Genomic DNA, 13,499 nt, shown 5'->3' with positions numbered 1-13,499 from the left:
GTGGTGGTATTCTAGAGTTGGTGTAAAACTCTCAAACACCGCAATAAATTATAGAATATGGTGAACTATAGATATTGCAAAATCATGCAGAAAAATGGAACAAGAGTGTATTTTAGAGGTTCGATAATTCTATTTTCTTTCTTTTTTATTGCTAATTTCAGCAGCACATACAGATCGATTTATAAATACACAAACGACTCTTAAACTACAATTAGACACAGAGTCACTATAATAATTAACAATAGGACAAAATTTAGATATAGTTGCTTAAGTGTTGTTCATGATGTTTTCTAATCAAATTTAGAATTTTGTTTAATAAACGTACTACCAGACAGAACAACATCTAAGTTGTCCTTAACAATAGCAGACAGTACATTACTCATGAACACTGCTGATTTTCCACACTCTTTTTGTCTTCCCCTGGCCTTTTATGGCATTACTAATTTACCATTGATTTTAACTATCTAGTAGATAAATTACCTAGTAAGTTTCATAGACATTTTGCAATCACAAATTACGCATAAAAACTTATATTTCTTTCACCAAAATTTGAATCCATGTGTGATATATTAATAGTCTCATTGGTTTTACCCATTTGGTGTCATACTAAACTTGCATTTTATTTTGTCCAAGGTTCAAGGTTTAGTGAATACTTGGTCAATGGTGTGTTGTGAGGCTTTAAATGCTATAGTAGTAGTTGAATACTTGATCTAGTGAATTCCTGCATTGACACTTAAATGCTCAAGTCACTAATGTGTATAAAGAAGTGTGTAGGGTTGAGATGGTTAGTTGTTATATCATCACTTTCAATTGTTTTAAGCTGAAGTTAACATTTTTTTATTGAATAATTCCTCTATGATCATTAAAATAAAAAAAATAAAATTTTATTTTATATATTGTTCATTGAATAATTAAATTTTCTAATTGTTTATGTTAAAATTTGTAAAATAAAAGAATTTGATAGAAAAAGAAAAAAAATCATAATAAATTAATGCAGAAAAGATTGATTGCACAAAATACAAAACACCAATATTTATAGTGGTGAAGTGTGACAACTAACTAATCAATACAAGTCTACTTGGAGATTAGTTGCAACAGAAAAATATTACTCTAACATTCCCTCTCTAATTCAAAGGAGAGATCTTAACAAGAGTTGATTTCACTGAATTAATCAACTACTATGAGTTTTCTGTGAAGTTCTGTAAACCTTGTACTTCCAAGGGGCTTGGTCAAAATATCAACATATTGATTTTGTAAGGGAACATGACAAATGATCAAATCTTGTTTAGCAACTTTTTCCCAAACAAAGAAGATATCTAGCTTCATGTGTTTTGTTCTAGCTTGCAACACAGAGTTGTGGGCCAAGGAAATTGCTCTAAGATTGTCACAACATATCTTAGGGGGTTAGAGTTGAGACTTTTGAGTTCTCTAAGAAGAGATTGAACCCATAAAACTTCAGTGGCAGTACTAGCTAGACTTTTGTACTCTTCTTTTGCACTTAAACGAGTCACAAGTTGTTACTTTTTAGACCACCATGATATGATATTAGGTCTCAAAAATATGCATGAGCTAGATGTTGACATCCTGTCAGTAGGATCAGATGCCCAGTCAGCATCACAAAACACTACTAGGCTGAAAGGAGCTCCTAAAACAATTGGTTGTAGCAATAAACCGTGTAGAATTGTGCCACTAAACCTTAAAAGTCCCTTGAAAACTTTTCCAATGCTCTTGCAGAGGCTGGGAAAGGAATTGACGCACTTTATTCACAGAGAAGCTGATTTTAGATAGGCTTTAGTAAATACAAATATTAAAGTATACTTGAAATTCGAGTATAAACTGGTTACCTTTATTTCAAATGCTTCTTAAATAGATTGATGTTATTAAAATAATATTGGTGATACATTGATGATGTCTAAGGTGATTTAATGATTCAACGTGTTTAAGAAACTTAACATTTACCTAGAGGAGATAATAGGAAGATTTTAGTAGTTTTGGACAATTCATTTATTTTTTCTTTAACTCTTTAATAACCTTTAGTATTGAATTAAATTATACATTGTAAAGTTGAACAAAAAACTACAATTAATTTTTTTTCTTAATTTCTTGGTACCAAAGTTAATTCATTTTATTAGGTGCTTAAATGTATTTCATTATGAAAAATAAATTTTAAAATTTAATTTGAGTAAAGTATCAGTATAAATTTTTATACTATTAATTAATTAAAATGTATTATAAATATAATTTTTATATTAATATTATAAAAATCAACTATTCTTTCTGATATAATAATTTATGGTTGAATAAGAATATAAATTTTTTATATTGTGAATATATATATAGATTAACTTTTAACTGCCAACAAAAATTTATGCATGTTTCAGGTAATGTGATAGTGGATCTAACAGTGCAGAAATAAAACTCTCATTCATAAATTCATGCGAAATCTAGGTTCACAATACATAAATCTATATATCTCGAGTAATGTAACAGTGGGTCCCACTTAAATATAGAACAAAACTCTATTCATATATTCATTAGTTTTAGACATATGTAATATAGGTTTCTATTTATATAAATAAACAAAGTTTCACACAAAAAAAAATCATTTCAAAGATCACAAAACTTATTTAAAAATTTGCAATGACATTGAATATGGCTTGCAAACAAATTGTGTATAATCAAACATAAATATTGGCTATACAAAATTAAATGCGTGTATAGTTTTATTTATTTATTTATTTATTTTTCTTAAAATAATTTCTTTAAAATATTTTTTCCCAATAAAAACTTTCCCAAACATAAACTAAAGAGTCAAACTTGGATTAAATTCTAGATGAACTGTTCCTTGAAATCTCTTTGTTATTTACTCAATTGAGAATTGATATTCTCAATTTAAATTTCTTATCTAATTTTTTAAAGTAAAATATTAATTATGTTTATCAATTGTGATAATTTTAATTATAAGAAAGTTAACTATTAATTACTTTAGCAATAAAATAAAATAAAATAAACTCTTAAAGTACTAAGATTTTTCACCGACTAACATTGCATTTAATTTGAACTGAAAACAAGTAAAACAAAACTAATATTTTACATTTCAATTTGTACACATTTTTAGGAAAAGAAAGTATAGAAACTCAATACAAATTAAATAAGATTTTGTTAAGTTAATTTTTAAATTTGATTTTAAATTTACAAATATTAATTTTTCAAAAATTTAATATTTATTTATTTTTATTGTTCTCAAAATATTAAAGAATTAAATAAAAAATTTACTTTACATTGCAGATTTCAAATAAAAATATAAAATAAGCTAAAAAATAAAAGATTTAAATAAGTTTTTGGTTTTTATACTTAACTCAAATTTTTAAGTTAGTCATTATATATAAAAAAATTTGTCAATAAGTCACTGTATATACAGTTATTCTTGATTTAGTTATTGCCATTACTTTTCAACTAACAACGTTCAGCTTCAAGCTCGCTCATATGGTGGCCTTCAGAATGACATTGCAAATGTTTTAGAACACTTTCTCAAGTTGTATTTGGTATGAGTTGACTTATATAGAGGCTGAGGGTAGGATGAGAAAGAGTTAGTGTGACAGATTGCGTTTGAAGTGTGTTCAAGTGTAACAATTCTGTCTAGGAGGCCCTTACATATGTCAATCAAAAGCAGCAAGAGAGGTTGAGTTTCTTGAGGGACCAACATGAAGAGAAATCGTGAGGAGGAGGGAGAGAGAGTGAAGAAGAAGAGGTGAAGGATTGGTTGGGATCGAACTTGTGTTCAAGGCTGAAATAAGAAGTATTAAAGAGAAGGTCAGAGCAATAAAAGAAGAGTTTGAGAGGAAGAAATCTGCACTAGAAGGAGATCAAAGAAATGGTGCCGAAAACTTTCTCTTTTAACTGAAGTTGGACATAATAAGTTTTTTTAACATTATATTGAAAAGTAATAACACAGACTAAATAAAAAATAAATGTATATATAATTTTTTTTATAACTTTTCAATATATATAAATTAATTTTGCAGAACAACTTATTTAAATTAAAATAAAATATAAAAAATATTATCAATGGCAAGATCGTAGACAAAACCACACAATATCCCAATGAACGGTAGATGCTACTGCAACGTGTTCAAAAGGTTCTCATGATTTGTCACATCTGTGTAATCTTAACATTTCCCTGGATAAGACGATGTAGGGGCACATAAGTAATCTTACATAACATCCTCGCCCCTGTTCAACCGAACCCCCTCTCTCTTCTGCTATAAATTTCGAAGCGCTGTAATGGTTTGAAAACCGTAGTTTCATGAGAGAGAGAAAGAAACAATAGTGAGAGTAAGAATGAATGCTCTGAAATTAAAGAGACTGTAATAGAGAGAGAAAGTGACTTTACGAGAGTGTCTGCGACGAGAAGCAAAGAACGAAACAATAAAATGTCGTTCACCAAATTGCACGAACCTCTCATTTCCTAAGCATTTTCGCCGCTGCGTTTTACTTTAACCGTCATCGTTTTCGTTTCCGACACTCGGAAGCAGGAACGGGATGAGTCGTTTAGTGTTAAAAAACAACGTCTACGACGGCGACAAGCTCGTCGGCGAACTCGACGTCATTCCGATGACGCCGTTTCAGGACTTCCGGTTTCCGAACAACGAGATTCGAATCCACCACTTCAGTGCCAAAAGCGAGCGTTGCCCTCCGCTCTCGGTTCTCCAAACCATTGCCGCATTCAACGTTCGCTGCAAGCTCGATTCCTCGGTTACCGTTGATTCGGACCTAACTACCATCCACGCTAATTGCTTCTACGATATGAAGGTTAATTAATAAATAAATAAATTAATGAACTTAAATTTTTATTTCAATCTTAGTGTTTCTGATTGTGAATTTGATGATACGGTGCGTTTTAGACGGCGGTGGTGGTGATTGGCGACGAGGAGATTCACCTGGTGTCGATGCCGAGCAAGAGGAAGAAGTTTCCGTGCTTCTGGGGCTTCGCGGTTCCGGTTGGACTCTACGATGCGTGCTTGGGTTTGCTGAACTTGAGGTGTCTGGGGATTGTGTTCGATTTGGATGAAACTCTAGTCGTTGCGAACACGATGAAGTCGTTTGAAGATAGGATTGAGGCCTTGCGCGTTTGGATTTCGCGCGAGACCGATCCGTTGAGGGTTCAGGGTATGTCTGCTGAGCTTAAGCGTTACCTTGAGGATCGGTTGTTGCTAAAGCAATATGCAGAAAGCGATTGTGTTGTTGATAATGGGAAGATATATAAGGTTCAGATGGAGGAGGTGCCGCCTATGTCCGATGGCCACGAGAAATTGGTTCGCCCTGTGGTTAGGTTGCAAGACAAGAATATAGTCCTAACTCGCATCAATCGTGAGGTTTGTTTTTGTTATTAACTGTTAACTGTTAATTGATAGTCTCTCAAATGAAAAATTTATGTGTATTTGTGTTGTTATTTAGTTTTTGGTGTTTGTGTTTAGTGGTTTTTTATGGAGGGTCAGTGGTGGTGAGTGGAGATTGCTTGATAGTGGTTTTAGGGTTTAACTTTGGGATGTTGTGAATTGGCTAAGATTTGCTGAGAGATGAAGCTTGATGCATGCTTTACTGGGATGCATAGTGTGATGACAGTGGCTGGTTTATGAAAATGGTTAGATGGGATAAAAATTGTGGACTGGTTTCCGGGTCACAGTCACACAGCACTTTTATGCACAGAGTCAGTGTAAAATCAAATTGAATAGTTACACACTTGAAAGAAATGGTCACCTTTCATCTTTGTGTCTGGCATTATTCTTGGAGAAGCATAGGTATTCTGCTTTCTATCATCTCACATTTAGGATGATTGGTCGTTTATGAGTTCTTAAGGTTTAATCTTGTGTTGATTCTCACTTTTTCACCGTTTCAGCTTTTGCTTGTTTGTCTTTTTGGCCTGTGTAAATGAAATCAGCTTCTTATATCGTGAAATTATCACATCAGTTACAAAAAAACATTTTAGTTAAATAACTTTGCTGAGTGGCAAGGGGACTAAGACATTAAATCTTAATTCTATTATTGATTAATTTGCCCAGTGGCTGCTGATTCCTATATATGCTTGTCTTATTTATAAATGTATATGCTATCAGTTTACTTGGGCAGCCATTTTGTTGTTTCAATAATCAATTTTGTTTAGTTATGTAGTAGTATGGCATTCTTATTCATCTTCGTCCCATTTCTCTTTCTCTCTCTAGCAAATAAACAGAATTCAGTGTAAAATTCACCAATTTTTTCTATAAATTTGTTCATGTAATGTAGTTACACCTAGTTGGTGTAGTTGTGTTTGAAAGCCTTTTGATGTTTGGTATTTTAAGTCTCACTTCATGTTTCTTCATATAGATTCGTGATACTAGTGTATTAGTGAGATTACGGCCTGCTTGGGAGGATTTAAGATGCTATTTAACTGCAAAAGGACGCAAGCGTTTTGAAGTATATGTTTGTACTATGGCTGAAAGGGATTATGCTTTGGAAATGTGGAGGCTTCTTGACCCTGAGGCTCATCTTATAGGTTCAAAGCAAATCCTTCATCGTGTGATTTGTGTCAAATCAGGTATGGGTTTGAACCTTTGTTCTTGTTTACCACCTTTAACATGTCAGTTTTCACACAATTTTGGAATGGAACTTATTTTGAAATCATATCAACATTTCAAAAACAGTTTTTATATGGGATCTTGTTGGTTATGTAACAAATCCAAATTATACAAGTTTGTTGTTGTAGCTACTTTTCTATGTTTTGTTGTCAGTTCTTATACTGGTTAATTTCTCCCTGCTGTTCTTATTCATTTCTGTACGCAGGTTCCCGAAAATGTTTACTAAATGTTTTCAAAGATGGTATGTGCCATCCGAAGATGGCAATGGTGATTGATGACCGGTCAAAGGTTTGGGAAGACAAGGACCAGCCTAGGGTTCATGTTGTACCTGCCTTTACTCCTTATTATGCTCCTCAAGCAGAGGTATGGGTTTATGTATGTTATTGCATTTTTTCCTAAATTTTCATGATAGAGACTCAAGTATGTTCTTTTTTATAGACGGCCAATGCTGTACCAGTTCTATGTGTAGCAAGAAATGTTGCATGCAATGTCAGAGGTTGTTTTTTCAAGTAAGTTATATGATCAAGTTCCTTATTGGCTCAAATATTTTTCCCACTGGCTATAATTATTTTGCCATGTTCTCAGAGAGTTTGATGAGAATTTATTACAAAGAATTGCTGAAATCTTCTTTGAAGATGAGATTGGAATTTTACCTCACCCCCCGGATGTGAGCAACTACTTGATGTCAGAGGTATTAGATTGGAAGATATGTGATTCTTAATTTTTTGATGATATTTAACCATCTGTGATTATGTGCTATCATTTTGCTGTGAGATGCTTGTTTATCTGTTGCTGTAATATCAACATGTTCACTGGATGACAGGATATGCCAAATGGTAATGTGAATGCCCCTATTAGTGAAGGAATGAATGGTGCAGAAGTTGAGCGGAGGTTAAACCAACCTGTAGGTTTCCTTGTTTTTTAATATTTTATTTCTGGTTTCTGTTGTAGCAATGTGTTTTCAAACTTCCTTGCAAATCTTGGTTGGGGATTTCATGTTGTCTGTGTGATGAGTGTTTGGTACTGTAGTCTTGTTCATGTGCATGGAACACTTGCAGGTACTACAGTAGTATTTTTTTTAAAAAATTATTTATGTTATTCTTTTTCAGGATGATAAATTTTCGGTTGATGTAGTTACCCGACCTGTGGCAAGCAATGTTGAGTTCAGACATGAAACCTCTCCACCAACTTCTGGTATAATATCAAATGTCACTGGCCCTGGATCTTCAAGAACACTGACTCCTTCTCAGAGTATGGAACAACTTATGCTATTAGGATTTCTATATTCTTTTTTTTTTTTTTAAATATATGCTCTTTTTTCATGGCATTTCTTCCAATCTTGTCTCAGAACCTAGTTTGCTTGGACCTCCGATCAAGCATGATGGAAGCTCTGTTGATCGCGATTATGACATGAAAAAGGGACTTTTAAGCATGAGGCATAGTCCGGACATAAGAGGTCAAAGTTCAGCTGAACCCCCTTTGATATCAAAGCCGCCCATTCAGACGTCACCATCTATAATGCAGCCTTTAGGAGGTGGGTTGGTAGAAGATGAAACAAGCAACAGAACTCAGACAAATAATTGGCCTTCTGCATCTGCTAAAGAATCTAATGTAATAAAGTCTGATAAGCATCAGGCTCAACAGAAATCGTTTTCTCATAGTGGCATAGTTTCACCCCCAAATGTTGTACTCCCGCAAGCTTCACAACTCAAGCCTGAAGAGGTTGGTCAATGAACATTTATTGTTTCCCATTTTTTACGATGTTTGAACTTTGAAGTGTTTCTTGGAGTACTGTTAATTTTCCTGTCTTGAAAATATTTCTTTTATGCAGGCAACTTCTGTTTCTGATTTACAGAGGCTGAATGCTCCATCCAAGTCTCAACCATCAGGTAAAGTTTATTGTCATTCCTTGTTAAATCATTGCATCCTAACAAAGTTTTAGTAAATGCTCAGGAATGTTGGGGGCTGTACTTGGCTCTTGGAAGGGAACGTTGGCCTTTTTGGCTATAACCATGCTTCATAGTTCATAGTTCAGTAAAAATGGATAGGTTCCAATTGTATTTGCATCGGAATGTTCATTGGAGAGGGCTGAATTTGTGCATTTTATCGGGGTGTTCTCTTTTTTTTCCCTTTTCTATTGTTAAGTTCATATGATTCTGTAGATTTTAATGTTGGTCTTGCTGAATTATCCAATCATTCCTCGTAGTCTGAAATGAAGGGCTGGAAAGGCCCAGATACTGTTGACAAGCTTGTTTTTGAAGTTCTCATTAGCCCTTTATTTTCATTTGCTGCCTATAGTAATTGCTGTTTTCTGTGTTGTGTTATTGACCAAACTTTTTCCAGAGGATGGGATATCTCAGAATCATGCATCTTCTAATAGCAAAGATTTTCAAAATGAAGCTGGAAAATTGAACTTCTTACACCCTCTATCTATTCAAGTGCTGCAAGAAATTGCAAGGCGGTGTAACTGTAAGGTATGCATGGTTTCTGCGCCTAAATGAGCATTTTTTTCTTCTTCTGTTTTTCCTGAAGTACATTTTTTTTGTTTTCCCTTGATAGGTTGAATTTAAGTCCATTTTAAGCACCAGCAAAGACTTGCAGTTTTCAGTGGAGGTCTGTGGAAGTTTTGTTTCCTGATGTGTATTTTGATGATTATATGCCTGTTTATACATGTAATTATTAATGTTTTTCTTATTGAAATACTCCTGGTTTATGTAGTATGAGTTGTTATGTTGTATAATGCATTAGCTGATTATTGGTTTTAAAATGTAAATTTTTTGTTAAATGGTATGTTTGTTACTCTTCAATCTGAACTAAGTTTTAGTTTAGTTTTGGTCTTCTCTATTTTAATTGATTTGTTCATGACCTGTGTTGTTAATTTGTCTCGTGCGTTGGTTTAGGTACTATTCACTGGTGAGAAAATAGGTGTTGGTATGGGTAGGACAAGGAAGGATGCTCAACAACAAGCTGCTGAGAATGCGCTTCGCAGCTTAGCAGGTAAAATAGTTTGTTCAAGCCAATTACAAAATTGTGTTCTAATATTTTGTTTTTACAGCTTTTATTCCTTTGTATTGATGAAGGGAAAAATTCTTGGAACATAGGAGTATAAATAAATTTTTTCAATCAATAATAGAGGTACAGAGGTCAGAGATTGATAGGTAAGATATTGTTGCTGCATTTGGTGGGGCATTATTGGTCGTTATGTTTGGGGGATATATTATATGGAAAAATTTCTCCTCCTTTTTGGTTAGAGAGAGCATTTACTGGTTGCTTGACAACAAGTGTCTGAATATATGCGCTCTTAAGCACTATGCATGCATGTTTAACAGTTCCAAGATTCTTTACTTTACTTTGGTGTTTTGTTAAATTGTACCTATTGAAGCATGTTGAGCAATCCGGAGTTAGTTCATCTGCTGGTATCTGACTTTCAGTTACTTATTTGTTCCCCAAATCTTTGTTTGATTGTCTTCCACGATTACACTTCTAGTAAACATGGTGTTCTAGTGTATGTTAAGGACATGTTATCAATCAGCATACTTGTTTCAAGAGGTAAATATATTTTTATGTTGTCTGGGCTTGAGGAAGTGTTTCTCAGCATGCTACTGGTGGATGGTGAATATATGCATGATGGTTGCCTAATGAAATTAGTTTGTTTGTGCTAATACATTGTGGTAAATCTAACATTTTGCCCTATTCTTAATTGGAACTATATTGAACTACTGAATGCATTTTTGATGTTTGCAAATTACAGAGAAGTATGTGGCTCATGTGGAGCCTCAGTGTAGAGCTGTTGATAGAGAATTTGACAAGCTTTCTCTTGGACCTGACAATGGTTTCTTGTGGGATGTGATAAATCCAGAATCCAGTGAACTGCAAAGAGAAGATGGATTGCCTAGAGAAAATGCTTCTGAGGTGGGGTATTTTTTTATGCTTTTGGTAGTTGATTTGACTTATTTGTTTAAGGAAATAGGTGATGCTTGGATAAGGGGTATGTGGACTAGGAAGTCCACGAGGCCTAGTGGTTGTATAGAGAAATCACATCGTTTATGGAATTGTGTAGCATCAATGTGAAGGCTAAATCACTGAATGGGGAGTGAACTGGCTTCACGTCTGCTACTGCTGTCTTAGACAGGCTTCTTAAATTCCTGCTTAAAAGGTAAGGACTTGGTGGTCAGTCCCTGGTATCTACCCATTATCCAAGTAGTCCCTTGTTATCATTTTGACCATATTGCTATTACGTGCTTCTAAACTGATGCTTTCCAGTTTGTTTGGGAATACAAGAAGCAATCAATTACTTTTTCTTTAAGGTTATATTGTGGTTTTAGGTCCTGTTTGGGTTAACTTGTAGAAAAGTCCTCATAGAAGAGAAAAATTAGTATAAAAAATGAATAAAACTTCTCTCATAAGTTAAAAACAACTTATCTCTTCAAATTTTAGATAAGCTAAATGAAAGAGCTTCTCAGAACTTATTAAAAAATAGAGAATTATTAGTTGTTTTTAACTTTTGAGAGAAGTTAAATTTATTTTTTATACTGATTTTTCCTCCTATAAAAAGTTCTTGAAAAGTTTACCCAAACAGGGCCTTAATTATTTTCATAACTGGAGTCTAATGGTCAATACACAGTTATTATACATGGAATTTGTAGACTCAAAAAATTGGTACTGCAGGATTTTACGTAAACTAGGTCGTTTTCTGGAATTTTTTCTTATGTGGTTTGCTGCATTCTACATAGGAGAAATGGTTGATGTACTAGGGCGTTCTGTGAATTGCTTAGCTTGTCATGTAGATGTAATTATTTGCATCGATTCACTTATGATTTTCAGGCTTCTGTTGCTGAGACTAGGTCATCTACACCTAATCCCATTAATCAGCAAATGGATAAGCGTATCAGCTCCCAGAGGTAACTTGTGATAAGCGTATCAGTTTTTTGGGGGAGGTTGGGTTACATTTGCTTTAACGAGGTGTGTGAGAGCATGAATTTTTCATTCTTAACTCTTCTATTTCTTTTTTTGGTTTTTGTCACTGCCTCTCCAACTTTTTTAGTATCTTTATTTATTTGATGATTTTTACACTACTAGCTTGGTTTTAGGAGTGAGTATTTCATACAATAGGTGTCTATGCTTAGTTTTCTTAGTTGTCATTTCAGAATGCCTCGTTGTAATCCAAGTAAACGACTGAAGGAGTGAAAACGTTGCAAGATAGACTATATTTACCAACAGTGCAGCAACTGGAGAATGGTCCATTTTAATTCTTGGGACGGGATATAATCATTCTGGTCACAGAAGGTTTCGATGTAATTTGGTCGTGTAATATCTCTCCCATAGCGATTATAGATTGCCGAGGTAATTTTCCTTGGCTAAATTGTTATAGAGAAGGGCATTTTTTTTAATTTTGCCCTACCATTTTCCTACTTACTTTTAGGATGTTTGTCTAGCCTCATTGTCAATGTTATATTAGTTTGAATATTAATTATAAGAAAACCATTTGTCCTTTGTAATTAATCCGCTTCTGGCGTTTTGGTGGTCGGATTTGTTGGGGTTAGCTGGTCCCTTCTGATTGACTGATTTGAGATTATCAATGTCGAAACATCGGGTGTCAATTTCAGACAAATTTCCATTCTCACTGGTTAAACACGCCATATTTGTTCATGAAAGAACATGTCCAAAGCGTGCATAGTCCGCTTGATAATAGTCAATTCTAGACATAAATTAGTTTTGCCCTTCTACATGGATAACAAAGTTCAGACTAATATTAAAAGAAAAAAATGAATTCTACTGATGCCTGCGTTTTGCTAATAATTTCAAATCTGGTGTCAATTTATTCTGTTTGAGTTAATTTTTGTAGAACGTTTTTCATAATGTATCTTAAAATAGCTTTTGAAAAAGAAAAAAACACCGTTCTTTTGTAAATGGAAAAGGCATTTCCAGACACTTCATTACGCCTGTGCTTTGTTGGATCATTTGAGTTAATTTTGTTAGAACTTCTTTTTACTTCTTAAAACAACTTTTGAGAAAAAGTTGTGGGTATGGAAAAGGATTTCCAGGAACTTCATTAGACCTGTGCTTTGTGTGGCGTAGAATTTTATTTTATTTATTTATGTATCATTGAATTTTAGTGATGAAAATTATGAATTAATTATATAATTTTAAGTTAAATAAATTTATTTTAATGTACATATATCATATTAAAATATATATTTATTCAATATTATTAATAATTAATTTATATTACTTATTATGAATTTATACCAATATATATTGATTAAATGATTATTCACTTAGATAAATTATAGAAATATAAACTATAATCTTCTATGCGCTATAGTATAATAAGGATTATAATGGATAATAAAATATAGTTTTGTTAATTGATTTAATTAATATTGCAGTGAAATAAATATTTTATTACTTTATTTTTAATATTATGATCATAGTTCAAACTTATAATAATACTTATTTATTTATATAGGTGCTTGTTACGATAAATAGAAACAGATTAGCCTATTCGATAGGAGTTTACTTTCTAACTTTTTTAAAGTCTAATAAACTTGACTTAATTAAGTTAAAGACTTAAATAATTGAATAGTTTATACTGGAATTTAAGAAAAAATTATTAGACTTAATATAATTTATTTAAAACTCATAAAATTTATAATATATTAAATATTTTTATATAAAAATTATATATAGTATTATATTAAATTTTAAAATGAATAAAATCTTGAATTAAAAATCACAGTCCTTTTTATTGGAGTTGAAGAGGGTTCCTATTATGTACTGACTAAAAAAAAGAATGTTGCTTACTTCTTTTGCATTACTGCTGATATGTATTAGTTTTTGATGTATGTTTAGTGATTTACTTATTTAAATTAAATATATAAT

At 32.8% G+C, this 13,499-nt stretch overlaps 1 protein-coding gene across 6 annotated transcripts; it reads left to right on the top strand.

The window, feature by feature from the left end:
- The first annotated feature begins 4,216 nt into the window (after positions 1 to 4,216).
- On the top strand, positions 4,217 to 12,265 carry LOC113863979 (RNA polymerase II C-terminal domain phosphatase-like 2). 6 transcript variants are annotated; one of them, XR_003504586.1, is made up of 17 exons: positions 4,294 to 4,812; positions 4,905 to 5,375; positions 6,367 to 6,577; positions 6,823 to 6,980; positions 7,056 to 7,126; positions 7,203 to 7,308; positions 7,441 to 7,521; positions 7,727 to 7,868; positions 7,966 to 8,339; positions 8,449 to 8,506; positions 8,961 to 9,091; positions 9,177 to 9,230; positions 9,518 to 9,614; positions 10,369 to 10,529; positions 10,678 to 10,773; positions 11,442 to 11,518; positions 11,765 to 12,221. XR_003504586.1 is itself a non-coding variant. In XM_027497795.1 (16 exons), the coding sequence occupies exons 1-16, from the start codon at positions 4,543 to 4,545 to the stop codon at positions 11,802 to 11,804; spliced, it is 2,502 nt and encodes an 833-aa protein (XP_027353596.1). In that variant the 5' UTR covers positions 4,217 to 4,542; the 3' UTR covers positions 11,805 to 12,265. The 6 variants fall into 6 exon arrangements, 1 of the variants encoding a protein (XP_027353596.1); XR_003504588.1 differs by having other exon boundaries at positions 4,295 to 4,812; positions 10,484 to 10,529; positions 11,765 to 12,111; XR_003504589.1 differs by lacking the exon at positions 10,678 to 10,773 and adding an exon at positions 9,698 to 9,775 and having other exon boundaries at positions 4,311 to 4,812; positions 11,765 to 12,220.
- Positions 12,266 to 13,499: the final 1,234 nt, after the last annotated feature.

The sequence above is a fragment of the Abrus precatorius genome, unplaced genomic scaffold, assembly GCF_003935025.1.
Source record: "Abrus precatorius isolate BTA unplaced genomic scaffold, Abrus_2018 Scaffold3, whole genome shotgun sequence".
Classification (NCBI taxonomy): Eukaryota; Viridiplantae; Streptophyta; class Magnoliopsida; order Fabales; family Fabaceae; genus Abrus; species Abrus precatorius.
Note: the sequence above shows the minus strand (reverse complement) of the source record. Positions and strands in the feature narration are given on the sequence as shown.

What these genes read in the sequence shown, in the direction of transcription:
- LOC113863979 (XM_027497795.1), top strand. Translation starts at nt 4,543, where the DNA reads ATGAGTCGTTTAGTGTTAAAAAACAACGTCTACGACGGCGACAAGCTC. An exon ending in GCAACTACTTGATGTCAGAG is followed by an intron (nt 7,309 to 7,440) that starts GTATTAGATTGG and finishes ACTGGATGACAG; the next exon opens with GATATGCCAAATGGTAATGT. An exon ending in AAGCGTATCAGCTCCCAGAG is followed by an intron (nt 11,519 to 11,764) that starts GTAACTTGTGAT and finishes TTGTCATTTCAG; the next exon opens with AATGCCTCGTTGTAATCCAA.